Here is a 26,280-nt window from a genome sequence, read left to right as displayed (position 1 = left end):
GTTTAACACCCTCCTTCTCTCGCTCCGCCTTGTCCTTACCCTCTCATCGAAGGTCAGGCCACTTCCCCCTTCCTCCTCCTCCTCCTCCTCCACCTCCCTCCTACTCCCTCCTCCTCCCTTCCTCAGTAGCGGGTAGAGTACCAGTCATTATCTGTCATCTGGACCAGCTCATTGACCACATCCAGCAGGTTGTAGCTGTGTTTCTTCAGCAGCCGTTGGTTGAGGGGACGGTCCCCGAAGCCCATCTCCACCAGCACCGCCATCATGGTGTCCTGGGTGGCCCCGTCCACAGGCGGCTGGGAGACAGACACACAGGTTACGCCGATGAGCGGCAAAACAAAGACGATTGGTGCCTACGGCTTCGTCGAACACTAGAATTGAACCGCCAATGGGGCTGTGCCTTTTTCAGGAGACGCACACTTGCGAGGGGGTTCCAGATCGATTTCCTCGTCGGCACTGGTCCAAATCAATAATTAACTGAGTGCATGTCTAGTTTTAGACACTTCCTGGTTTCATTTCCTGCACTGCAAAGCTATCTGTCACTGGCTTGCGTAAGTGGCCAATCATGTACTGACCTGTGCTGGTCCAGGCTGCCCAGTGAAGAGAGCCTTGTAGGCTGATGCTGCTACAGAGAGAGCTCCCTTCACCAGCCCACCCGTGATGCCTGGGTGCCTGCATACAAGATAACGTATGCAGTTTGTGATAACGTAATTCGATTGTGCGCTCGATCCTAACGGTCATTGTCGTCCTAACGGCCATCAACGTCACGAGGCAAACAAGATCACGTATGCATTTCTGGATATTGGTCATTTGATCAACGTCGTTATAAAAATCCGCTGCGTCATCGGCATGAGGTTTTTAGCGCAGCAGGAAGACTTGGGCTTCCTCTCACCTGGGGTCCTCGGAGGCCTCGGCTCCCCCAGAGGCAGCTGCGTTGTCGGGCTGCGGCTGGACCGGGCCGGTCCCTGTTAGACACACAGACACCACAACGCTGGTTAGGGTCCCATGATACACATGACAAACCTGGCCATAGGCTACCTGGCCCTGCGGGTCAGCTCGATTTGATGGGAGCTGTACTCTGAAGGGAAGGGTTTTACAGAAAGGATTTACAGTAGGATTACTACAGGAGCAGGACAGACAGTGGGCAGCAAGCAGAGCACATGATCAAGCTATGTGGAAACAACAACCCTTTGTCTTTCCTGGTTGTGTGTGTGTGTGTGTGTGTCATATGTTTTCCTTAAATAACCTGAAGAAGACAAAATCACTCAATAAAGCAAGTTCCAACTGAGCTAGACTGCGTGGCACCTCCTGACTGTCAGATGGTTTGTGTGTGTGTGTGTGTGTGTTCTGGTTGTGTTTCCTTACCATCCCCCGTATCCCCAGGCTGGTAGAGTCCAGTCACATCCAGACTTCCCTCTGATGGTTCAGCATCACTGTCCACACTGTAACACACAACAATCCATCTCTTTACAGGACATTACCACCTTCCAGAACGGACAATGTGTGTGTGTGTATGTGTGCAAGGTGATGAGTGAGTGCGAGTGTGTGTACCTGGATGTGGCAGCAGCGTTGGGCCTGGGTGCTGCCACCACCACAGGGGTCAGAGGCTCATCATCCAGGGTCTGGGAGGTACACAGCATGTCGTTGGCACTGCTGGACCCCGACACCGCCCCGGTGGCCTCTTCCATGTCCCCCCCCTCTCCCTCCGGGGTGGTTCGACCCTGATGTTTGTGGTCGGGATCACCGGGGGTCTCGGGTAGGGCTTCTCCAGGCTGGGACAGGGCGGAGCTGGGAGAGCACACCACAGACAGTGGATGGGTTGATTCATCTGCGAAGCAGTCATGATGGGCGTGGTGGTTCTCTCTCACTGGGAGTTCACACGCCTCGAGATCCTCATTGTAATGTGACACGGGTAGTATTTTTTGTAAGGGAAAACGAGATCCCATCTGTAACGCATCATTTCTAAATCCATTCCTTGAAGCTGAATTGAAACTGAGAGCACCCTTGGCACTCACCTGTACATGGACTCCCCTAGTGGACGACTGGTGTCAAAGCAGTCAGGGAGGATGATGATGTAATCCTCGGAGGAGGCCGAGGACGAGCGACTGCGGGCCCCCTCTCTGTTTCCTTCCCCCTCCGGGTCTTTCTCCGCTCCCTCCTTGGCCTCATCGCCGCTGGCATCCACGCAGATGCTCTCGATGTCGGACTCCAGACCCTCGTCTGTGGAACAGGATCACAGGCGGTTAGAGTGCGGTCACGGGGGGGGGGGGGGGAGGGGGGACGATAAGAGGTTTAAGGGAAGGCAGATCACCTGACATCCTCTGCTCCTGCTGACAAGCTGGGGGCGGGGCCGGGGCTCGTAGGGGGGGCGGGAGAGCGGTGCGGAGCGGTGCGGGGCGGGGCGCTCGCAGGGGGGCGGGGAGGGTGGCGCGGAGGGGCGCCGCTGCGCTGGTGTCCTGGCTCTTCTCCACCCGCCTCGCCCCTCGATGATCGGCCCCTTTCCCTTTGACACAGGTGGAGGAGGAGCCCCCCTGAGCTGCTGGGCGGAGCACTGGGAGGAGTCAGAGGAAGGGGAGGGGCCATCAGCACACCACTGGTGTTTCTACATCTAAAGGGGAACACTGCTTACCACAGAGATAGTTTACAGGAACCCACATTGAGATATTGCTGAGGTGTCTTAACATCTGCTAAATGTCAATGTAAAATGTGTCAGGGCGGGGCGGGGGTGGAAGTTCAGTCTCACCTTTCCCTGTCCTCGGCCGGGTCCCATGCAGGGGGGCGTGGTCAGGAGCCTCCTCCAGAGTGAGGGAGCGAATCACGGTCTCGCAGACAAACTGAGTCCCGCTGATGTCCTCCTCTCCTTCCTCCTGGGCTGGGACTCCTCCCACTTCTGTGCCAGGCCCCACCCCCTGGGGCACGTCTGATGGGAGAGGATTGGAGGCCCAGACTGAGTGACAAGACTCAAGAGCCTATGATGTGATCCAAGCAGGTCAACATCTACAACGCTGGACAGCAAATAGTCCCTTGTGGCTAAGTTCAACTCTCATAAGCTGTTTTAATATCCAACACTCATAAGTCCCTCTGAAGCACGACTCAGATGTGCCAAAAGGCATGCATTACCCAGAATGCTGGTGACTCCCTGGGCCTCAGCCTCTTCCTGTATCAGTCCCAGGGGTGTGGTCTTCTCCTGCAGGGGGCCATCATGGGGCAGGGGGGACATACAGGGGGTCATATCTACGGGGGGACAGATGGGAGGTAGAGAAGGAAGACTTGTCAGTCCAGCTCGGTGGTAGAGCATTTGAATACAGGTTCCAGGTTCAAATCCCCTGTACGTTGCTTTGTATAAAAGCATCTGCCAATTGAACACACACCATTCACTCCCCACGATGCTAAAGAGTTGTGCTATCTCGCTGGCTTATGAGGTGTTTGATATTTTAGCGCACCGTATTAGTACACGGTTTCAGCATTGGTCACACAGGCCAACAGAGCACAGTCTTACCAGCAGGAGTGTTATTGGGAGCACTCTCCAGCTCCTGCACTATGTTGATGTCCAGCAGCTCGAAGGACAACAAATCCTGAAGGAAAGAGAAGAGAGAGGGAGAAACCAAGAGAGAGGGTTTCAAGAAAAGAGCGATGGCTGACAGTACGGAACTGTGGCTCGAAATGGATTGCGTGTTCTTCTGGAGTCGCGCAGCCGCTGCGCCTGGATTACTCGGCGATCGATCCGTTCCGGGAACGTTCCGGCAACAGTGTGACGGTGGGAGTGAGAAGTGCAGTGAGCACCTGCGCGGTGAGAAGGTCGACAGAGGGGATGTAGTACTCTCCCTCCTCCTGGTCCACCGACATGAGAGGCTGCTCTCTGGAGACGCTACAGGACTTCCCAGGCTTCCCAGTGGACACGGGGTTCTTCCCCTGCAAACACAACACGGTCATATTAGTAGGATACCAAAACGCACATAGTGGACAGGACTACTGGAAATGGAAGGGAAGAGATAGGATGAAGGGAAGATGGAAGGGAGGAAGCGAGAAAGGAAGGGAGGGAGTTTAGGAGGAAGGGAAGAGAGGGAAGGGAGGGAGGGTGAAAGGAAGGACTGGACGGGTGACAAACCAGCGGGGTGACGCAGGGTGACACCAGCACCCCGTCGGCCATCATGGCGGCAGGCGCCAGGGGGTCCACCACGATGCTGCACCAGACGCGGGGGCCAAACTGCTCGCCACCGTGGGCCAGGCGCCAGTGGGAGGTGTAGGAGCCCTCCAGGGCCGGGGCGCACAGCGCCACGCTGACAACACCCACCTGCCCAGGCTGCAGGGAGGGGACAGACACCTCCCTCCAGCGCTCCCCTGAACCCACTGCCAAGTTACCCCACATGAACTTCAACTGGGAGTGGAGAGGAAGCCAAAAAGAGAAAGAGGAACAAAAAGATATTTAAATCAGATGGATCCGATCTCACTTTCCTGAACTATGACATTCTGACAAAAATAGATCACACAATAAGATCTGCGGTCCCTGCAAGCCAGCCAACTACACTTACTGGAAATGTAAGTCACACTTTACAAGTTAGGTTATGTACAGATGGCCTACCCATTGAAACGATCATAGTGAATGATGTTAGTATGTTGCTCAATCTAAAAACTCCTGCTCCTGTACCTTGGTGTCGGAGCTCCAGCAGACAGTGCCAGTGTTCCTCATCTTCCAGTACTTGATGAACTTGGTGCCCGGGCGAAGGCGGGTGCCGTCGGGCAAGTTCTCGTCCAGGAACAGGGCGGTCATGGCAGGCACCACCAGCGGGCAAGGGCGCTTCGGACGTCTGGTGAAGAAAAAGTCCAACGTAAAGCTTAGAAACAAGCTGCATACTTGACTCCTTTATCTTAGCTAAAGAGGCCATCATCGAGACATAGATGTGAGTTAGTGCGTGCATGTACTTCAAGCCCTCAAACATAAAGGGGCATTTCACCCAACATGGCCTGGTGCGGTGAGAGCGTACTCTGGGCTGTTGGCCTGGGTGGCCCGAGGCTGCAGCAGGACGGGGGAGGAGCTCCCGTCGCCGGCGGCGCTCCACTGCAGGCCCCGCCTCTCCATCCTCAGCTGTTTCCTGATCTCCTTCACCTCCGCCTTCAGCTGGCGCTTCTCCGCCTTCAGACGCTGCTTCTCCGCCTTGCGGAAGCTCCGGTCGCCTCGCCGGTAGAACCTGGACGGCAGAAGCTGGGAGTCAGAGCACTGGAGTAGAGAACATTCCGGAGGTCGGAAATGATCTCGTTCAACACCTTGTAAGGATTTTATTAGACTGACACTCATGTAATACCAATCAAAATCCAATCGAATGCTGCCATGTACAAGTTTAGATATTTCTCCCTGAGAAAGACTACTCGCATCGTTGACTTAATAATACAAAAATGGATATCAGTTTTACACGGCGTCTCAGTTAAGAGAGAACAAGTCAGAGCTCTTGTCTTTCAGGACCATACAGCGGTCACCTACCTGCTGTGGTCCGGCGCGGGGGACCCGTGCTCGGGGATGGAGAGGGGGGTCCGTGCCCTCACCAGGTTGTGGCTGGGGTCATGGGAGAAGCTGCAGGGCTCACACAGTGTGCAGGACGTACACACACTGGAGGAGAGAGAGAAACAGACTCCTCACAACCTCTCTGCAGACAGACCGAACCGACCCGTGTGAAGAGAGAGCTAGCTAAAGAGGGAGGGGCTTCGTACGAATCATCCTGGGCCTTCTCATGAAGCGAAACCGTTCCGTCTTAGGTTTCATTATCTCAGAAAGGAACCCTTGGGGAGGAGGTTTCTTCTGAAATGAACGCTTGAGGGAAATTTTTTATACTCCCAAGTGTCCACTGAACCCTGCTTACAGACACATAGAAACACACATATCCTCTCCCACTCTTTCACACACACCTGCACTGGTACCCTCCCCCAGCAGTCTGGCCACGGCAGCTGCTGCAGGCGGGGGTTGAGCTGGGTGCTCCAGGCAGGGTGGAGGAGGTGACCTCAGGGACTTGGGCCTCTGCCCCCAGGGGCTTGTGGATGCAACACTGGCCAGAGAACTCCCGGCAGATCTTCTCCACCGCCTCACGCACCACCTGGTCCTTAAACTAGAGGATGGGAGGGAGGCAAGGTGGGCTTGAAATGAGACTGATCTCGTAAAAAAAAACAAAAACAAAAAACGAATTAAATCTGCATCAAAAAACTGAAAATATGACACTTGTTATGAAAAGAAAACTGTGTATGGAGGGAGATGGTCTATACATCTGCATACCTTCTCCATGTAGGATGTGAACCAGGCTGGTGGGGTCTTGTCCTCCTCCTTTGTCCCCTTCAGTTCCTTCATGATCACCTGTGGGACCAGCGCAGGGAACACAGAGGGGACAGATCATTCATCCATGTCAACATTTCTGCTACCAGCCAGCTGGTAGCAGAAATCCTACTGTCCTACTGTCCTGACAACTAGCCCGGATTCATGTTAATTAATCTTCCTGAGCACAATCATACTGGGTGTGACCCTGGCCAAGGGTTAGTTCTTATCCTTCGTGGCTCATTTGTAAAGGAAAGCAGGCTGAAACACCATATTGTAGAAGACCAGTCCTTACCATGCCCTGCTCAGGGACAGCAGCCTGGATCTTGCGGCTGACCACCTGGGCCAGAGTCGGGCAGTGTTGGGGTGGCCTGAAGCCCCTCTTGGGCTCTGTGGCGCTAGCCTTGGCTGGCACGCGTGTGGGCTGGCCCCTGGTCTCATACACGTTCATATGAAGACGGTTCCCTTGTCGCGATGCACTCTGAGGAGAACAACAGAGTGGAATCTTTAGCTGCTTTTTCTAAGAACTTTCAATTGGCTGCTTGTAAAACACCCTGGTAGCAACAAGCGTATAAGCTCCTTTGACTACTCATGTAATGTTTATAGATGTTATTTGTCATTCGTAATTTTGAACAAAAAAAAAAATCTACGTACCTTCAAGGCTTCCTCATACTCCACTAGGAAAAAACAGAATATTAGCAAATGTTGTATACCATTTATATGTATTGCTGATATAATTTTAACGTCTGTTTTGTGTGAAAAGTTTAAACTATTCCAATACTTACTTTGGCTATTAATGGAAACCTGAAACATGAAAAACACAACGTTGATTCTTTTTTTCCTACACTGTGAGTGAGAACTGCTTGCTGTAAAGTGAGCAGGTGCAGAACATGATAAGGCATGTTAACACGGTGGACCTATTGGTTCTACTGACCTCCTCATTTTCTTCATCAAAGTATGTCACTTGCAGATTACACAGACCAAAGGACCTTTTCACCTGTAGAGACAAAATGCAATGACCTAACAGCCGACTGTGAGGAACAGACACTGCAGACTAACACCATCATAGAGCGACCAGGATCCCAATGTCATCATAGACAATGTCCCTATTAGAATAAACCATGGATGGGCTATAATTGAAAGAGCGAGTCAGTGCTACGTGATCTGGTATATAGCTGCCTGAAGGGAGAATTCTCCTTGGGAGGGGGCCAGCTTAGTGCCTGGACATACTCTCAGACACCATGGTCATTTCAATTAGGATGAACTCAGCGACTTGGTGATCTGAGTCATGATGAGGTTCTAATGCCAGTGTCTGAGTCGAAAATAAGTAATAGCTACTATCTTGGTAAAAGTATAGTTCTTAACTGAGCTAATAGGTTCACTGGAAAAATAAATAGCGAACCGATGTGACACTTTCAAGTTTAGCATTGCATCTGGGTAGTGGTTCCTTGGACTGGTTTCCTCTCCATACAGATCGTAGACCACAACTCAAATGTGACACGTGAGACTCAGCAGCCGGGCACTTACAGGAATTAAACTTTCAGTCTGTTTTTGTTGTGGAGAGAGGGAGAGGCAGAGAGTAGCATTTGAAGGGAATTCGTGGCTTGCTGCCTCTCTTCAGTGATGAATTTATTGGCACTAGGTATATTTCAGAACAAGTATGCTTGGCTCTGGTGTATTAAAGCACAATAGGCACAACAGAAATGTTCAACCCTCATCCATAAGTGAGTGATTTAACGCTGACTTTAACCTGTATTTTCAAAGGTGGCCGCCAATATCAGATTACAATCCTCAAATTTCCTTTCGACTGGTCCACCAGAATATATTTGCTTTAGTTAACCCTAACTAGCCACTGCCAAACTGACGAAAAAATAACACGCAACAATGTTACCGGACTTGTATCGTGTCTGCTTACACTGATTTCACCATTAGAAATCACACAACATGACGACAGAATTGACAGATTACTTGAAACAAAAGCTACTGTAAGAGACAATGACAGCGGCCTGTTCATTACAACATGTTGAGTATCCATTTGAACCTTATTTCTGTTAAACGTAAATAACATTGAGGAAAAACTATGTGAGCATTAATGCCCATTCCAATAACGCTGGTGTGTTTGTTTAGAAGGCTAATCTGCATAGCCGAGCCAGGCCTTCAGCAAACAACAATAAAATATGGTATACACGTTTTTCAACAAATTGGCCTTTGTACAAATCTAGCTGATACCATAATTGTACCAGAAACCGCTGAAGGTCGTTGAGATTTACTATGCCTATACATGAGCAAGGTGAGACTCGAGCCGCTGACTCAACATCCCATTCGTTATCGTTCCTTACCATGGCCTCCATTGACTCCCAACTCTTCGTCTCCGAACCAGACAGGAGGAAATTTTTGGCATTGCCCCTGAAATTCACCTTCAAATTGATGTAGAAGTCCATCGCTTCTCACTTTTAGAACTTAAAACATATCATGAACGACTACCATATATGTTTATTGACAAGTTATTGAGGGTAATCTTGTCGTTTGGCTCCTATGACTTATCTGGATGAGGCGTATTTTCTGTTTACATCACCTATGTAAACACACCCACATGACCACGTGTAAGGAAGTAGTGTCCAATGTTTTTGTTGCCGTCAAAGCTGCGCACTGAGCAAGGTGTGCGCATATACTATAGACATCGATAAATTGCTAAATGCTGTAGTTTTCTATACATTAAGAACGATCAATTAGAAAAACAGGAATACTTTTGAGACAAAAAGCAATGTCGGTCAGTGCCGTTGAGATACGATGAAAGTACATTTCGTGTGGCCATTCTGAAAGTAGGTGTAATTGTATTGTACTAGGTCCTATGCATTATGTACCAGCTACCCCCCCACACCCAACCTAGGGTTATTACACCCCCACCCCCCCACACACACTTAAAGCTAACCATTTACAGATTGCCTTTTCTTTTCTCAAGCTCCTTCACACACTAGTACAATGAATCACTGTTCAAATATTTACAATTGGAGCACACCTTTCTAGGCAAATGTTGACAAAAAGCTGGTTTGGATAGTTCATGAACAATTAAATCTTTATTTGGCAGAAGTACAGTAAAATTACTGTCACAAATGAATGTGTAAGGCACTTGTGCATCATTGCTGTTAAGCCCCCAATACAGGTTATGAAGGTATAAGTAAAACAATGTGTGCAACAAAAAAAATATATATATATATCCCAAACTAGCATGGTTTATACTGCAATATGATGTACTATTGTTTGGATTGGAATTTGGCTGAGCATATACTGAAGGTGAAACCCACCCCAGACAGAAGCCTTTGGAAGGCCCAGTTGGAAAAACACCTGTAGCTTGGCAGAGGTAGGAGTCCCACACAATGTGGTAAAGGGTCTTAACAGCCAACCCAACTTAACTAAATACACACAGCCATTTTTGCAGTAACATTATAAATCCAAAACAGAAACAATATTCTGAACAGTTGCAACTACCCTAAATAGCATAGCAAAATTTCTATTACATTAATACATTCAACTGCCCAAAAAACACAAGGCATATTGCTATCCAGTGCACACACAAAACCACACGTGAATTCAGTGGTTATTCATAAAGAAATTCTATGCGGAAGATCTATAGATTCGATTATTATCGTAGTCCCTATGTGCTCTAATATAAGTACAGTTGTAACAAAGAAAACAGTATGCATGGGTTTGCAGAGAACAAACTTTGCTGTACCATATGACGTAACAATAGGCTGTAGAATGATTGAATGTGTATTAAATAGAGCATAAACAAATTTAAATAGAAAATTATCCAAAAAATGTCTACCATGCAAGGTCTCATACAGACATTTCCCCAGTGAGGAATTATGTGTCTAAAGCAGACATCATTGTAATTGCATCAAATGTAAATGTAAATCATTGGATGTGAATAGACAGGCTTAAGGTATATAACTCAGTGAAAAAAAACCATAACCGAAAGAGAGAGAGAAAGATATCACAAGGCATTTAGTAAGTACAGAGGATGATGATGTCAACAGTGATTTTTCTTTCCAAATGAAGATCTCTGTTTGGCATCTTTACCAGTATAGAGAGCTGTTAGACGGTGCACATTCATTGACTAATTTACACACAATCATAAAATGCTGAAAATCACTCCAAACCCCCAATCCATATGGCATGAATACAAACCAACTGCATTTCAGAGCACCTTTCCACATGCAAGCACAGGGCAAGCTGTAACTGAGCAGTTACAGTCAGGAGAAAAGACTGAGTGCAGAAACCAGTCTGTAGCTCAGGCGTTGTTGGCAACTACTTAAAAATACTCCCCCATTTCATGTCTGAGAAGGGCAATCTTTTAGTGTGCCGGGGGTTGGTATTCTCCAGGACGCTCTGATGCTTGGCTGAAAGGTGACTGCTGGTAGCCCTCAGGGCCGCTGTTTGGGTAGGGAGGATAGGTGGGTGGGTAGGGCGTACTGTTGTCGTTGGCTGGGTCTGTGTAGCCTTGGTCAAAGTCACTTACTCCTTGCTTGAATCGCTTATAAGCAAATAGAGCCAAAAGACCCTGTGGAAGGCGATAATATATGTATTTTTAGATAGTTATCTGCAACCCACCAATATGTAGACCAGACAGCAACCCATTTTCTTCTGTAAGTGAACATTCTGATACCAAATGAAAGTAGTCATTCAGAGACACTAAATGACAGTAGTAAGCAAATCAGTGTGGATATAGAGTCTTATCTGTCCGTTGCTAGTCAAATATCAATAGTAGAAGTGACTCACCCAGGTAAAGATGGAGAAGAATGAGAACGTCACAACGGCTCGGGCAGCATCGCCAACATTTTGTAAGTCAACGTTGCTGTGTGACCACTGGTTGGCCAAGACGCAGAAGCAGATAAACCACAGGAACGCCCAGAGTCCTGCCATGGACCAAACAGCCACAAGACAGCAGGGGTTGATAAACAGAATTTTGGAGGCTTTCGCCTTTTTATCACTAGCAAGATGCCTATACTTTATTTCACCTTCGCTCAAGTATGGAGTCACACAATAGACACCCTGGTGTGCTTTCCAAATAATATATAATAAACAGCTGAAACCATTAAAACACTTACCCGAAAAGGCCAGATCGGCTGTAACAATATGCTTTCTCTCTTTAGCGTTGCTGATTTGAGGCAGGTAGGCATCCAATACGAGGAAGATCACACATGCCAGGAAGGCCAGGACTCCAATACCCAGACCAAAGTTGCAGGCATTTTCATTTTGGTTGAACATGCAATTCAACTCCTTCGAGGATGGTTTGTTGACAAAGCCTTCCCCAGTAATGGTCGCAAAAACCACTATGGAAAATAGCTAAGAATGTCCAAAAGAGAGGGGTACAACAGGAAATTAATAAACACAGACTTAGCAGTCCATTTGACAAGATAGGCTACATTGTGATTAAGCACAGAGAAGAATATTGCTGGATACACAAGATCAGAACAAGCTTCAGACCAAAAACCTGGAGGGGGGTCACAGATGAGAAGTTCAGACTGTGAAGGAAAGCTTCTACAAGCAGCCTAGTGCGAGACTCCTAGGCTATCACATGATTCACAGAGCATGATTAAGCTTCCTCCCCTACCACTATGAGGCACATAAACCCCACAACTCTCACCTTCGCTGACTACTTCATCTAAATGTAGGGTGATAATTGAATGACGTCAGTTTGCACAACAATAAATGTAAGACTTGTTTGTGAACTTAATTTGAGAGAAAAAAATCTATTTTATTCCAGTAGTGGGTTTTTGTACCAACTAGAACCTACAACTCAACGAATTGCGTGATATGCAAACAGCACGCTCCCTACCAAGACAACGTCATGTAAAGTTGCCATTTATAGTAAAGGCTCATGAGTTGTATTTTTTTTAAATATATATAATTTCGTATTTAAAAAAAACAAATGAAAACAGTAGTGACACTATTAGGCTTTTAGCCTGTTTCAAATAATTTGCGTCACTTGTTGCTTTGTGAGCAGTGGTTGGATCCATATACTGTACTGTACGAATTTCCATAATACAGAAATTGCCTTTGTGAAGACTGGTACAGCTCAGACAAACGTTGAAACCGAGTATGGCTGAATATTACTGTAAATCTGTATCCTTCGTTAACTAGGTAGCAAGTCAACTAAGCTAGTGTAACGTCAAAAGTTTGGTTAGCTAACAAACTAGCCATTAGCATGCAGCTACCTAGCCTTCTGGCCATCACTCACCCAGCTCAAGATGCGGACTATAGTTTGAGGTTGTTTTACAAAGCTCGTCAAATCGAAAGCACCCCCGGCAAGCGAGGCACCAAAGGCACTAGATTCCATTTTCCTGCTAAATGACCCAGTTGAAAGCCCAGACAGCAGCACACACGCAGTGTCCAGAGATATGTGCAGCTGTCAAGTTGATTAGGTAGCTTGGTTTTCACAGTTCTCACTAATTTCCTGAAAAGTTTAAGGACCGCCCTCCTGGCACAAGGATGAAAAATGATCTCAACGTCAGCGAAGAATACATAAGGCCGTAAGAAGAAACCGAAAGAAGTGAAGAGAATAGACTCGTCTGAGTGCTGGAGGCCAACGAAATAAACCATATCCATACCATTTTTAGCAGGAAGAGTATAATATTATTATTTACATGGTCAGAATGAAATCACACATTTATGTCACTCATATTAACATGATAAACCGTTAAAAAGGCCGTCTAGACTTAAAAAGAGACGGGTTAAAAAAGAAAAGAACTTTAAACGTATAGCTGGGGCCTAAATGTTGAAGGTACCTAAGCTACTTTGCAACTACCACAATCGGATGTATAGTGCTACGTATTATACCACTAGATGGCAGTAGTGCTTAAAGGTGCATTTCAAGTAAGTATCATATTGGACGTTGTGTTGAAATGAGACATAAACGAGCGGTCTGGACTCCTGAGTCCTGGCTCAAAGTGTTAATCACAGCCATTAGACAAAATCGTAGCTGGTTCAACCATGGAGACAATTAGCTAATGGCCTACAGGACGGTCAAGGAAGCTCCGGAATGTAAAAAAATGTTGCTAAATACTTTGCTGATATAAATAAACCCTTCAAAAAGATAGGTATATCTCACAATGGTACCAAATACTACATAGTGGTGTCACCCAATCAACCACGTTCAGCCTCACCACACAATTAATTTTTCTCTCTGAAATGGTCACTCCCAGACAAAAGGCAAAAATAGTATTGACATAAGTCCTTAATGCCATAAACATACACGGACATTACATCCGGAAATTAATAACTACAGAAAAAAATTATGAAGGAAATAAATACATATAATATTTTTTTCGATAATGAATATTGAAGAATGCATTTAGAAGGAACTTGTATGTTTTATGTATACATATGCCTATATTTATTGAAACATGTATTTATAATTATGGCAGGTTTGGTACTTCATTGGTCATTGTGTTAAGAGTCTGGGGGTGAAGTAGACAAGAGCAGGTCTGGCTTACCCAGGAAGAACGTTTTTCTTTTTTCAATAGAGGAACTTACAGGGCAGGCAGCAGGGTGTTTTCTTTTCAGTTTTGTGTATTCTGTGTTTTTATAAAAGCACATGTTTTTCTCCCCAAAGAGCTTCTCTTCTGACCCCATTCTGACTGTTAGGAAAGATACAAGTTTGTCCAAGCAACTGAAGACCAGAAAGGATACAGGCTTGCAATTCATGTTAGCTTCACTATGAACCCTTATCAAGTGGATCTTGAATATGAGTGAGTTTTTTTAATTTATTAAGCATAAAATACTGAGTTTTTCTTGTTTATAGGTTAGATGATTTTGTGCAATTTGTTCTTTGGAATAGTAATTTGCAAATTGCAAAAGTCATAATATTTATCACATGAAACCGTTATATTTTATTTAAATTGAGCACTGAGCAGTTGGCTCTGCTTTTTCCATTTTTGAAGTTTCACAAATATCAGCATCAGGTTTCGTTGCAGTGGACCATACTTAGATTCCCTGACTGATGAAAGTGATTCAGGCAAGATGAGGCTTGTGAATAAGTGGCACCAATGTGAATGGTTGATATTGTATGTTTTATCATTCATCGTATCATATACAACATTGTATCTACAATTTCATAAAACCTTACAACAATATTGTTTTTATCGTTAGGCTATGATGATACCATATTCTACTGGCACATAATAAAACTGGTTTGCTCTTTGGTCATTTGTTGCTTTATCTCCTGTTTCTTTTGGAAACTGTGTCTTGTGTCTCTACTTGCCTTATAATAAGTATTAATGATTAACTATCCATGTTCCACCATAATACCTAAAAACATATATAGAAAATGTCTGCATAAGGTTTTTAGCCCTCGTAGTGTCCTTATTCCTTGTTCTCTGCACCCCTCCTTCCTCCCAAGGAACCTGGCAGTTGTAGACGAGGCCCGGGACTCTGTTTGTCTGCGGCTCAAGGAGTCGTGTCTCAGCAGCCATGCATCTCTGGAGATAGAGGCCTTGGGGAAGTGCACAGGAAAGTCTGTGCCATGAGCCGAGTGTCTGCCTTGTGTGTGTGTGTGTGTGTGTGTGTGTGTGGGGGGGGGGGGGTGTAATAACCTCTAGGTTACATTTACATGTAGTCATTTTTAATTACTAAATGTTTTCAATGACAGGTTAGGTGTAGGTTGCTACAATATTTTAAATCTTCCCACTTTCTCTGACACAAACTCAGTCTGTTAAAGCAACCTTGCTTCACAACTGTATGGTATATATATATATAAATAACTTAATAATTTACAAATTCTCCTCAGATAGTCTAGTTATTCAGATCAAGGACACTTCAGCTGAGGTGGAAACCAGGGATAACCCTTCACAGACCAACCCACTGAGGAGGAACCACTGGTCTGCTGCCACCCAGAAAGTCCTTTCCTCCATGCCCAGTCGTGCTGTAGGTGAGTTCAGCCAACAGTCTCGACCCCATACAAGTAAGCTGACTGTGAAACTAAGAAAGCTAAACAAAAGGGAACCATATGGAACCATCTAATCTGCCAATCTGAGTGGTTTTCTCAAACTTTGAACTGCTATGGCTCCGAGTCTAACTACAGGGGTTTCTGTGTTTACACAGGACGGAGTCAAGTAGCCATCATCGGCCAGGGCGCACATTGTTCCACTCAGCCGTGCAGGACCAGGCAGAGAATGCAAAACCCTAGGATCTCCACCAGCACCAGCACGAACAATGTTCTGTCAGACTCTGAAAACGGCGGCGAAGGTACAGCGAGTAGTCCCCCTGACCCCATGAGCTACTTCTGTTGAAGCTGTCAACTGAGTTTTCACTCAGTAACTCTTAGGTTGGGTAGCGATGTCTGAAGTCCTTAATCTTAAATCAGTTGTCTGTTCACCCAGTGTTGGTCATGTTCATGTTCATTGGTTGACAGAGAACAAGAAGGAGCAGTTGGTGAAAACCCTGCTGAGTCTGTCAGTGAGAGATCGTGTTTGTAGGCTCCGTGCTATGCCTCTCAGTCTGGCCGCCAAAACTGAGCTGAAGTAAGAGTCATTCACACTCCTGTCCTTCCATTTGGATTATCTGTACAGTGATGAAATGACCTGCATTTTCATCGTCACTGAAACTTTATTGATGCTGATATTCTCTTGTGAAATAGGAAACTTGCGGTGAACGATCAAGTGGGTAACTCCCTCTCAGGCAGACAGGTTCCATACTGTGAGTGCCTCAAGGTTCACATTGTAAAGGTGAGCGTAGCCCATGAGCCCCATCACAGCTGAACTGTCGAGAGGAATTGGACGTGTGCCTTCATGCGTGCGCTTGTGTTAATCATCCACAGGCTTGTCGTCATGGCACGTACAGCTGCCTCCCCTTCCTCAGTTCTCTGCAGTTGGGGCAGGGGGCGCTGAAGAGGCTCGGCGGTCGTTTCGGCACAGGAGTGCTGTCCTATTTCCTTTTCCTCAGGACCCTTGTGTGCTTCAACATTCTCCTTTTCCTCAGCGTCGGCGTGTTCCTCGTCCTCCCCCAGGCTATCCACAGTCCCTACCACCCTCCCAACCAGCACAGATACGGGATGGAGCTTCTTACTGGGATGGTAGGATGCATATAGATACTGGCGTCTACATAACAACTCATTGTGACTTGAGTGCCAAACCAGCTCTAGTAACAAAACAAAAGCAAGACTATGTAAAGGTTAAGAGCAACAAACTAGTGTGACTTGGACACGCTAGACAGCAAAGTGGTCAGAATAACTTATTATGCAGTATAGAGTATATTATAATACAGTATAGAGTATAACTTATTATGCAGTATAAATGTAAAAGGGACTGTAAGCCCCTTTTACATTTACATTTAGTCATTTAGCAGATTATCTTATCCAGAGCGACTTACAGGAAGTACAGGGACTTTCCCCCAAGGCAAGTAGGGTGAAGTATCTTGCCCAAGGACACAACGCAATTTGGCACGGCCAGAATCTAACCGGCAACCTTCTGATTGATAGCCCGATTCCCTAACCACTCAGCCATCGGACCCCTGCCATGTTTTACTGAGCCTCCCATCTCCCTCAGGGTTACCTCTCGACGAGTGTGATGTTCTATGGCTACTACACCAACTCTACCATCACCTCTGACAACCCTCTGATGTTGCCCTATAACATACCCTTGGCCTATTTCTGCACTATTGGGATTGCTTTCTTTCTCACCTGTGTCATACTTGTCTACAGGTAGGATCCACACTTGTGTCCTTTTGGGATTAGCAGTCTAATGTTTTTGGTTCGTTTTTGTCATATAATAAAAATAAAAATCTTATTTTGATTTTACCAGCGTGTCCAAGTCCTTTGGGAGGAGTTTTAGTGTGCTCACGTCTCACGCATATTTGGCACCTAAAGTATTCTGCTCCTGGGATTTTAAAGTCAGCAAGAGGGCATCCGTCCAACATCAGTCGGAGAACCTTAGGACTCAACTGAAGGTACAGTTCTAGAGACATCAGCACTCTGGTGTGTTGTAAGGCCCACTCAACAGCTGAATGTGTTTGTGGTAAGATTTGCACCTCAGTGCTGGTGGCATTCAGATACACTGAAAGTCTCTGCATAGTTGTGTTTAAGGAAGCAAGATGTGAAGTAGAGACAAGACAATTAGAAAGGGGAAATGTTGATCATACAACTGCATCTAGACAACCATCCTTTTTCAACATGCATATTTTTAATTATTAGTGCAAGCTCAGAAGAAAATTATCTTCAGTTCAGTATTATAATTAGAGGGCTCACCCAACTATCTCTATTCTGACATTAACATATTCTGCTAAAATAGTGAACTGGAGTCAAGTGTTTCCTGTCACATTCACACATGCACTGCTAAAACAGTCAGACCGCTGTCAGACCAATGAGTTAAGTCAGCACTGCAAAACCAAATTGTTGACACCCCACTTGTCCTCACCACTTCTAATATACTCTCTTGTGTTCTCTCTCCCTTCTTCTATGGTCTCTTGTCTCTTGTGTTCTCTCTCTTCTTATCTTGTCTCTTCTGTTCTCCTCCCCCTGGGTGTCAGGAGATTCTGTCTGAGCTGAGCAGTGGAGAGGAGGAGAAGGGCTGGATGCAGCGTCTGAGGAGAACAGTGGTCCAGTTAATAGCATGGGCTGTGTGCCTAGGCTCTATCCTATCCTGTGCCCTCTTCATCCATTTCATATATCTGGTTAGAAGGCTGGGGGGAGCACTTACACACACACTTGCACATTGACACACACGTGTATGTATTTAGTCACACATTTCTTTTCTTTTTTATTTGAAGCGAGTCTTATCTTTCAACATTTGTTGCCTCTTAAAAGAAAATGGCAGAAGTGTATTGTTTTTGACTGGGCTGGAGTTATTAGCAGAAGAAAAAGTTGTCTGACATTGCACAGCCAATTACATGAATCTTGTAAAGAAGGCCTAGACAGCACAACTACACATTCAGCGAGATGCCTTGCAATGTTGCAGAAACTCGGGTGACAATTCGGTTAGCACCACCCATGTTCCAGCTACAATTCTTCTAAAATGTTCAGATGATACTGCCTGATGCGCCACTGGTTGGTTCTGTACACATAAGGAATCACAGCCCTCACCTGACTCCCCCCCCCTCCCACCCAACTCCCACCTCCCAGCATGACCAGAATCCAGCAAAGAAGGATGTTCAGCTCGTTTTGGTGGCTGAAGCCCGCCTGCTAATCATGCCAGTATTGGTGTCGTGTATTAACCTGCTGCTACCTGGCATCTTCAACTTAGTGTCCTGGGTGGAGAACTATGACTCACCTAGCTTGTGCATCTATGTAGCCATATTAAGGTGAGTATAGAAACTTGGGATTGGGATCTTGTTCATCGTAAGCAGGTCTATGCATTTTACATCATGTACATCAAATATGCCAGTTGCTGTCATTCATATAGCCTCTCATAGCTCTGTCATCTCTGTAATTTCAATTGTGAATCATCTCACCGATCAACAATATTCATACATGTTTTTTGATACTTCAAGGGTTTTCAGTTCAAAAGCATCACACTGCCTAACATTAGAACACATGAAGTTAAGATAATTGTTTATTGAACAAATGATGTGATGATTAGTCTTGACAGAAAGTCTTTTCTTAGAACTAGCAAGACAGTATGGGAAATATACAGGCCTAAGCATGCACAAGTATGGTCTTCCTTACCAAACTTTTGCAAGAGCTTCATTTGTTGGTTATGTTGCATAGTAATTTCCTGTTTTAAGTGATTGACGCGTCTGCTGATCCTTGTCAGTCATGTTATGGGTTATGGGTTATGCAACTAGAAGATATGTGTTTAGGTATCTCTGCACGGAGATTATAAATTCATGTCAAAAGCATGGGGGAAGTTGATTTGAATTTCTACAGAAGTTCCAGAGTAAACTGGTTGTATAGGGTTTCCTTCCTTCAGTCACAACTCACTGGTGTGCATTCCAACGACATTTGCTATAAATACACGCTTTCACCAAATGAAACACATTCTGGTTTATTTTGATATGGTTACTAATTCACCTGGAAGATTAGATTAGGTGTTTAACTGCTCGGTCATCAATTATTATGAACCCTGTGGTTACCCACTGCAGCGCTGCCAGCTACTGTATTCCTGAAAACACTAGCACAGTTGACCAGACGTTCTCCTGTAGGAATCTGTTGCTGAAGGTGTGCGTCCTGGGAGTGCTATGCTACCATTGGCTTGGACAGATACCGGCAGATAATCCTGGCAAAACGGTGAGGGAGAGAAACACCTGGCTGCCTTCTGCTGCTTCTGTGATAACCCTCCACACACCCCCCCCCCCCACACCCCCCCCCCCCCCCACACCCCCCCCCCCCCACACCCCACCACCACTACTGCCAAACAATGTAATGTAGCAATTGACAGACTGAGGCTGAGAGAAGGGTCACATTTGCATCATTCATCATTTGAAGGACACACAGTTTCTGACACATACAATGGACTACTGTTGAATAGTATAATATATAATACTACTGTCTCTCCTCAGTGCTGGGAGACCTTTGTTGGTCAGGAGCTGTATCGCTTCCTGCTCATGGACTTCATCTTCACTGTGCTTTACACGCTGTTTGGAGAATGTCTGTGGAGGTCAGTAGACACTGCAGAGCTTGTTTACATGTCTTCAGATATGTTGTTATATTTGCATATAACACTGCTCCCCTCTAGGCTATTTTCTCAAGCCGTGTTGAAAAGTAGGAGGAAACCGGCTTTTGACATCGCTCGCAATGTCCTGGAACTAATCTACGGACAAACACTCACCTGGTAACTTGATGTTGCAATGTACAAAATATGTAATTGCTATTTTTACTCCACCATTTTAAGATTCCTTTCACAAATGTACCCAATCCTACAGGCTAGGGGTTCTGTTTACGCCGTTACTACCAGCAGTGCAGATCATGAAGTTGCTGTTATTGTTCTACATAAAGAAGGTAGGCCCCATCTCACATCCCCAGCAGGGTCACCTCCTGCATAGCTCAGCGCTATCTTTACTTCCCAGGGTTTATTTTGTTTTATTAAACAAGTTGTTTAAACGTTCTATGACTTGACTCAATATCCTTCTGCCCACCAAAAATGATTGTGCCAAAACCCCTTAGATACACCAATACACATCGAACAGTAGCTGTGCTTGTTTTTATGCCTGTCCGTCGGGCAATCCAACTGTGGTCACTTCCACAGAGAAGCCTGATGGTCAACTGTCAGGCGTCCAGGAAGCCCTGGAGGGCCAATCAGATGAGCACCCTCTTCATGTCTCTTCTCTTTTTCCCTGCATTCTTGGGCGCTGCCGTGTCCGTGATATACACCATCTGGACGTGAGTGTGTTAAATTCACGTTCTGTCTCGCGTTGTGCTGTATACACAGCCTCCCACTGTGCCTCTCTGTCTTCCTGCCCATCCGTCTCCTACAGGATCAAACCCTCTCCAGAGTGTGGGCCCTTCAGGAACCTCAGCACCATGTTCCAGTCTAGCAGACAGTGGGACCACCCCAGCCTGGCGTGGCTCAGCTGGGCCCAGACCTACCTGGTGGAGAACCTTCTTATCCTGTTCTTGGTTGCAGGGATCTTCCTGTGAGTAACACCTGACTCAGCTGTTCATGTGTCGCAAGATGACAGACAAAGCACATAGGTTGAATTCGCAGAAAATTTGTTTTTGTACTCCTCGTTTTACTGTCAGCGTTTGAACCATCATTAACTATTTATTTTTCAGAACGGTAATCTACCTTCACATGCAAATTTTAGACGGGCAGCGAAAAATCATTGGACTGCTACAGGAGCAGATAGAAAATGTGTGTACAGTCAAATGTGGGCTATTGTTTATCAGCATTGATGCTTTGTGTATTTATTATACACAAATACAAATATATACATTTATTATAACGGTCTTATTGTATGTACCTCAGTGTCATTAACTCATCTTACATTCTTGCCATGTTTGTCTGTATGTGTGTCTGTGTGTGTGTGTCTGTGTGTGTGTGAAGGAGGGGAAAGACAAAGCTTTTCTAATTACAAAATTGCAGGCCATCCATGAGGAAAGGCATCCTCTTCCCTCTTCTAGTCATTAACCTCAGGGCAGAGAGGTGGGTATACACATACACTGACAATGCATCAGACCAAGCCAGGATCTGCTGTTCTTAAAAAAATTATAATACATTAACCACTTAAAAATAACAATTTGAAAAGATTAATGTTTTTACTACAGATTTAATGTCTGTACATTTTCCACTTTTCAGGCTTGATGATAATTGAAACTTTATTAGACATCACACACTGCACAACCATCAGACAGAGGGAATCCAATCAGCCCATGACATCAAACCCATAGTCCACCTGTGTACATGCAAAACTATATGTACATACATTTCTTTGTTGTCCATCTGCAGGAAGTCCAGTCATTATATGATAGTGTATTAACGTTTACCTTTTAATTGTGTATGTTATAAACTATTTTAATGCTGATTAAATGGTCACAAAGCATGATCAAAGTTTTGGTCATCAAATATCCTGTTGGTGATGTTGAGCATGTTTACTTAAAGGCCTCTTTGAATTACAGTTGCTTTTTGGTGTAACATCATTAAATCATTGTTTAACACAACTGTCTTATACAATGTTAAACTCTTTGGAACATAGAAACTGCCACTATGAAGTCACAGTTGTACAGAAACTGAAGAGCAGACCTTTAAACACACACACACACACGCACACACACACAGCTATCAATCCAGTCCAACCACTCAAGACAGAACATATGAAAAGCCTTAAGGGCAAATACTAATGGTCCATGTCAAGATTGATTGAATTGTAACAAGGATCAATCTTGTTTTGCAGCATTGTTCAAGAATGAGGATACTACTACAGTAGTTAAAACGTATTCAAGTTCTGATAAAGTTCACCTGTACATGTGTGATGTCAGAAGTGGGAGGGGCATTCCTGTCATGACAACAACTTGATGTTGTTATTTAAGGCGAGTGTTACTTTGTGTGTAGTTGAGCTATCTTACTGCTTTGGCCTGGAAGAAGTCTAGATGAGGTATATTCTATGCTCATTGGTAAGTACCTCAGTGCGCTGTTTTGTGAAGACACAACAATTCTTTGTGGAGTTATAGGATTCTTAATTTGAGTTAAGACAAAAGAAAAAGATAGTATTGTTGACTTTTTCTTGAACTTTGTTGTTACGCTAATGATTTGACTAAGTTTAGTATTCAAATAGCACAGTGCTTAAAAGTTAATTAAAGAAAGTGGTTAGGGCTACTTCACTGATGTATATATACCCTCATGGTATATACTCCTATTTCTTTCAGAAGCATTCATAATGGAACCAGCTGCATCTACTAAGAGAGTCTTCATAAGCCTCCCTAAAGAAAACATGAGGCGTTTGGCAGAAATATACGAACTGGTAAATATTTTTTGATTTTCCCTCACACCCACAGGAAACACTGTACATTTGAAAAGTACAAATTATCACAAATATAATACTACATCTAATTTTGTATTCTAGTTTAAGTATTCAGTGATTGTTATTTGAAGTGTACCCTAGTACAGACCTCTGAAACTAAGAGTAGCTGTGATATGAAGGCAGGTAACACAACTGTCTGCTTCTTGTGCTTCTGCATACCAGGACCATGGACTGCTTGTTAAGAATCTAAACCCTTGTATAAATGAGGGATATCTACAAGCTTACTTCCGAGAATGGGGCAATATAACATCATGCAAGGTAAAGATCACCGATGATGATTGAATTTGCTAATTACACTGGCTGTAATTTGAGTGATTGATTTGAACGTAATGCAATTTATATATTGGTAATATAATCCCTTTAAAACACAGATCCACAAGGACAACTCCTCTGGAAGTCCCCAAGGCCTGGGTTATGTCAGGTTTTCCTCTGAGGCAGAAGCTGACATGGCAGACTGGGCTGGACCTCATAATATAGGAGGCACCGAGGTGGGGACCAGGAGAGTTTATAGCCCAAAGGTGAGTCAGTCAACCAACTTTCCTCGAACAGTTATAAATGCTCAAATCACACCTAAAAACATTTCATGCATCACATCATGTAAAAAATAAATAACTTTGAAAATGTATAAATATCTTTGAATAAAGCTTACTGTACAATTCTCTGTAAAAATATAGGGATAATAAATAATGGGTAAATATATAAAGGATTAACAATTAAGTGCATTATTGAGCTTTTGTTTCCAACCCTTATCTCCAAAAAGATGAAAGATGAACCAGCGAGTGAACAAACAATGTCCAAGCAAAGACCACGACGATCTATGGGCCTTGGATACCTTCTTGAGGGTGCTCAATGGCTGGATGACGAGGAAGAGGAATAGATTATTGTCCTTTTTCCTAGTGAATAAAATAGGCATGTGTTTAAGCATAGGGATATGTATGTTTCACTAAAATTGTCTCCCCACCTTCAAGAAAAGGCTAAAGACGCACTTGTTCCGGGAGTACAACGGCACTTAAGAAATATCAGATGTTAGTTTCCTCCAGGAACACAATGACACTAATTGAGCGACTTGTTGGTTAGTTGTAACTGATTTAACTACTTGTACTCGCTGTGATTTATATGATTGTTGCTTGCTTTCCTATATGTACACTCTTGCACTTTTGAGGGTTATGTTGTTTAATTTGTAATTTGTTTAACTACAAGCTCTACAAAGCTTCTGCTAAATGAATAAATGTTAAATATAAAGACTTGTTTTTTGTGTGTGGACATGATCACTTTGTATAAATAATATAGAGAATTGCAGATAAATAACTTACGGTTATGATTTTCCTTTAAATAGAATACAGTAATTGTATATCATATATTCTGTATAAAGAAAAAGAAAGTAAAGACATTTAATTTAATTCACGATGCTTTACGAGTGACGTCATTAAACATGTAACCAATCAGTGTTCAGAGCGCGCTCGTCGAGTGTTTTCCGCTTAGCTCTGACTGGGACAGAGGAACTTGGAAGATGGCGGAGAAAGAAGTAACATTCAAAAAGGTCGGACTACTTTAGTTGTGACAGGCTTTCATCAGAAGAAATTATTAAAGTTCTATGCTATGTGTTTCAATGTGGGTTATTGAAATATTTTCAAGCTACTTGCTACACCGTAAAGGTTAGCTAGATAGCTAGAGTTAGCACTAAGCCTTGAAAGAGTGTGCAGTTCCCAGTTCTAGAAATCAAGCTAGGATGGCAAACTTACCGTACAGTACGATATATTTAGCTTCAACATACGTATGGTTTATAACTATCCATATTAAGTATGACATTTCTCTCCTAAGGAGACTGTGAGCAAACTCCTTACCAGTTTCTTCAAGGAGGAGAAAACCAAACGTGAGTGACATTTTACAGGCTAGACGTCAAGTTGAACTGGTGAAAACATAATTTTCACCATTTATAATTTCTCCTGTTTCTGTCAGTTAGTGGGAATGCTGCCCTGCTCATGGCAGAGATGCTGAAAGTATTTGTTCAAGGTAACACATTGATTATTGCCGTTTTCGACTGCAGCAGGTTTGGAATAAACAAAATAAAACAATTTATAGCCTACTCATCATAGTTCTTTGCTAAAATGACATTTTTCAGAAGCTGCTCAGAGGTCTTTAAAACAGGCGGACACAGAAGATTGTGACCAGGTGGACATCGAACACTTGGAGAAGATCTTACCTCAGCTGGTGCGTAAATCAATTGGATTTTTTTTACATATGCAATAAAAGAAATTTACTATAGTTGTATTGAAATTCTATAAACATTTACATTTAGTCATTTAGCAGACGCTCTTATCCAGAGCGACTTACAATGAGTACAGGGACATTTCCCCTGACGAAACTAAGGTGAAGTGCCTTGCCCAAGGACACAACGTCATTTTGCACAGCCCTGAATCGAACCAGCAACCTTCGGATTACTAGCCCAAATCCCTAAGCGCTCAGCCACCTGACTACCTGACATAATTGTACATTATTTACAGGTAGTTGAGCAAACTGGCCTTGTACATTTTGGCCACTTTGTCTCAATGCATAACATAAGGCTTCTGTAGCATCACTACATGCCGTTTTATACTGTTAAATCCTGTCACATTAAGGAAGAGTGGGTAAGTGTGCACTTCAGTAGTGCATGTTAGAATCATAAAACATAATTAACATTCCCTCCATAATTTCCTCCCCAGCTGCTTGATTTCTAGCCTGTCAGGAGATGGAGCCAGAGTGTGCATAGTGCACTTACTCTTCCCAGCCCCTTTGCAACTTTCCAGTGTTGATATCCAACATCCAAATTATGTTAGTGTCAACTTACCACTCATGTCAACCTATGATCTTACATGTAATGTGGTCTTGCACATTTATGGACATCTCACCCACTATCTGTATCTTGACATTGGACAATGTAAATACTGCAAATAAATAAATCTGTTCATTAAAAATGTTGTATTCAGAAATAATGTTATGAGACCCAAACGCCTTTGTTTCGGAAATGAAATGGAGAGCCACAGTGTTGTCTCCTTTACCCTCTCTTGTCACCACAAGCACCAGCATCCCTGCTACATGGCCCACCTGTGCTCCTCGGTGCAACAACAGGTGCTTCCAGCATGCTCCCTGGCGCCCCTCATCAAAGCCTCCCAGAGCAGTTGGAAGCAATTAGAGTAATAAGGGGAGCAGCCAGCCCCTTAGATGATGACAAGTGCCAGGAAAAAAGAAGTACCCCCTCTGGCCACTTTGAAGTTCCCTTCTGCTGTCCTGGGATGTTTGGTTATATTTGGGGTGGGGGGATTGGCAGCAGGGACCTCTGCTACGGAAGAAAGTTGAATGGAGTGTGTGTGCGTGAATGCGTGTGTGCATGTGTCAGCCAAACATCACCACAGAGACCACACGCGTAGATATTTGGTTTGAAAGGAAGCATAACAAAACACACTGGAACATGGCCCAGGAAGAGCAGGGTGCAATTCTGAAGGTAAATAAACAGGAAGGCCAGGAGGATGCTGTCTCCCGCCCTCCTTTCTCTC

At 44.5% G+C, this 26,280-nt stretch overlaps 5 protein-coding genes across 10 annotated transcripts; 3 read left to right on the top strand and 2 right to left on the bottom strand.

The window, feature by feature from the left end:
* Window positions 1–120: 120 nt before the first annotated feature.
* nbr1b (NBR1 autophagy cargo receptor b) lies at window positions 121–8,829 on the bottom strand. 4 transcript variants are annotated; one of them, XM_067232924.1, is made up of 22 exons: window positions 8,638–8,829; window positions 7,233–7,295; window positions 7,084–7,102; window positions 6,953–6,975; window positions 6,594–6,779; window positions 6,263–6,340; window positions 5,902–6,098; window positions 5,480–5,605; window positions 4,956–5,189; window positions 4,649–4,808; window positions 4,109–4,378; window positions 3,784–3,912; window positions 3,500–3,575; window positions 3,121–3,234; window positions 2,744–2,920; window positions 2,312–2,551; window positions 2,016–2,220; window positions 1,552–1,788; window positions 1,366–1,442; window positions 893–965; window positions 576–672; window positions 121–296 (listed from the first exon to the last, which is right to left on the bottom strand). In XM_067232924.1, exons 1-22 carry the CDS (start codon window positions 8,737–8,739, stop codon window positions 123–125), a joined length of 3,057 nt encoding a protein of 1,018 aa, XP_067089025.1. In that variant the 5' UTR covers window positions 8,740–8,829; the 3' UTR covers window positions 121–122. The 4 variants fall into 4 exon arrangements, with proteins under 4 accessions (XP_067089025.1, XP_067089026.1, XP_067089028.1 ...); XM_067232925.1 differs by having other exon boundaries at window positions 4,986–5,189; XM_067232927.1 differs by having other exon boundaries at window positions 576–664; window positions 4,986–5,189.
* A 533-nt stretch (window positions 8,830–9,362) lies between these two features.
* Window positions 9,363–12,754, bottom strand: syngr2a (synaptogyrin 2a). The gene is made up of 4 exons (XM_067232872.1): window positions 12,540–12,754; window positions 11,407–11,644; window positions 11,078–11,214; window positions 9,363–10,859 (listed from the first exon to the last, which is right to left on the bottom strand). Exons 1-4 carry the CDS (start codon window positions 12,636–12,638, stop codon window positions 10,653–10,655), a joined length of 681 nt encoding a protein of 226 aa, XP_067088973.1. The 5' UTR covers window positions 12,639–12,754; the 3' UTR covers window positions 9,363–10,652.
* Window positions 12,755–13,881: 1,127 nt separating this feature from the next.
* Window positions 13,882–21,887, top strand: LOC136940882 (transmembrane channel-like protein 6). Its single transcript, XM_067233213.1, has 20 exons — window positions 13,882–14,049; window positions 14,700–14,813; window positions 15,091–15,227; window positions 15,401–15,544; window positions 15,711–15,819; window positions 15,936–16,023; window positions 16,116–16,370; window positions 16,843–16,997; window positions 17,098–17,242; window positions 17,822–17,965; window positions 18,414–18,592; window positions 19,433–19,517; window positions 19,790–19,887; window positions 19,966–20,061; window positions 20,153–20,228; window positions 20,476–20,609; window positions 20,705–20,863; window positions 21,003–21,081; window positions 21,274–21,372; window positions 21,526–21,887. Exons 1-19 carry the CDS (start codon window positions 14,018–14,020, stop codon window positions 21,355–21,357), a joined length of 2,313 nt encoding a protein of 770 aa, XP_067089314.1. The 5' UTR covers window positions 13,882–14,017; the 3' UTR covers window positions 21,358–21,372; window positions 21,526–21,887.
* A 363-nt stretch (window positions 21,888–22,250) lies between these two features.
* On the top strand, window positions 22,251–24,005 carry LOC136941133 (heterogeneous nuclear ribonucleoproteins A2/B1). 2 transcript variants are annotated; one of them, XM_067233546.1, is made up of 5 exons: window positions 22,251–22,340; window positions 22,593–22,687; window positions 22,910–23,005; window positions 23,119–23,265; window positions 23,508–24,005. In XM_067233546.1, the coding sequence occupies exons 1-5, from the start codon at window positions 22,331–22,333 to the stop codon at window positions 23,622–23,624; spliced, it is 465 nt and encodes a 154-aa protein (XP_067089647.1). In that variant the 5' UTR covers window positions 22,251–22,330; the 3' UTR covers window positions 23,625–24,005. The 2 variants fall into 2 exon arrangements, with proteins under 2 accessions (XP_067089647.1, XP_067089649.1); XM_067233548.1 differs by having other exon boundaries at window positions 22,256–22,340; window positions 22,596–22,687.
* Window positions 24,006–24,251: 246 nt separating this feature from the next.
* On the top strand, window positions 24,252–25,687 carry cenpx (centromere protein X). Of its 2 annotated transcripts, none has more exons than XM_067233426.1 (5): window positions 24,252–24,287; window positions 24,569–24,620; window positions 24,707–24,760; window positions 24,870–24,958; window positions 25,450–25,687. In XM_067233426.1, exons 1-5 carry the CDS (start codon window positions 24,258–24,260, stop codon window positions 25,462–25,464), a joined length of 240 nt encoding a protein of 79 aa, XP_067089527.1. In that variant the 5' UTR covers window positions 24,252–24,257; the 3' UTR covers window positions 25,465–25,687. The 2 variants fall into 2 exon arrangements, with proteins under 2 accessions (XP_067089527.1, XP_067089528.1); XM_067233427.1 differs by having other exon boundaries at window positions 24,256–24,287; window positions 24,572–24,620.
* Window positions 25,688–26,280: the final 593 nt, after the last annotated feature.

The sequence above is a fragment of the Osmerus mordax genome, chromosome 3, assembly GCF_038355195.1.
Source record: "Osmerus mordax isolate fOsmMor3 chromosome 3, fOsmMor3.pri, whole genome shotgun sequence".
In the NCBI taxonomy this organism is placed as follows: Eukaryota; Metazoa; Chordata; class Actinopteri; order Osmeriformes; family Osmeridae; genus Osmerus; species Osmerus mordax.
Note: the sequence above shows the minus strand (reverse complement) of the source record. Positions and strands in the feature narration are given on the sequence as shown.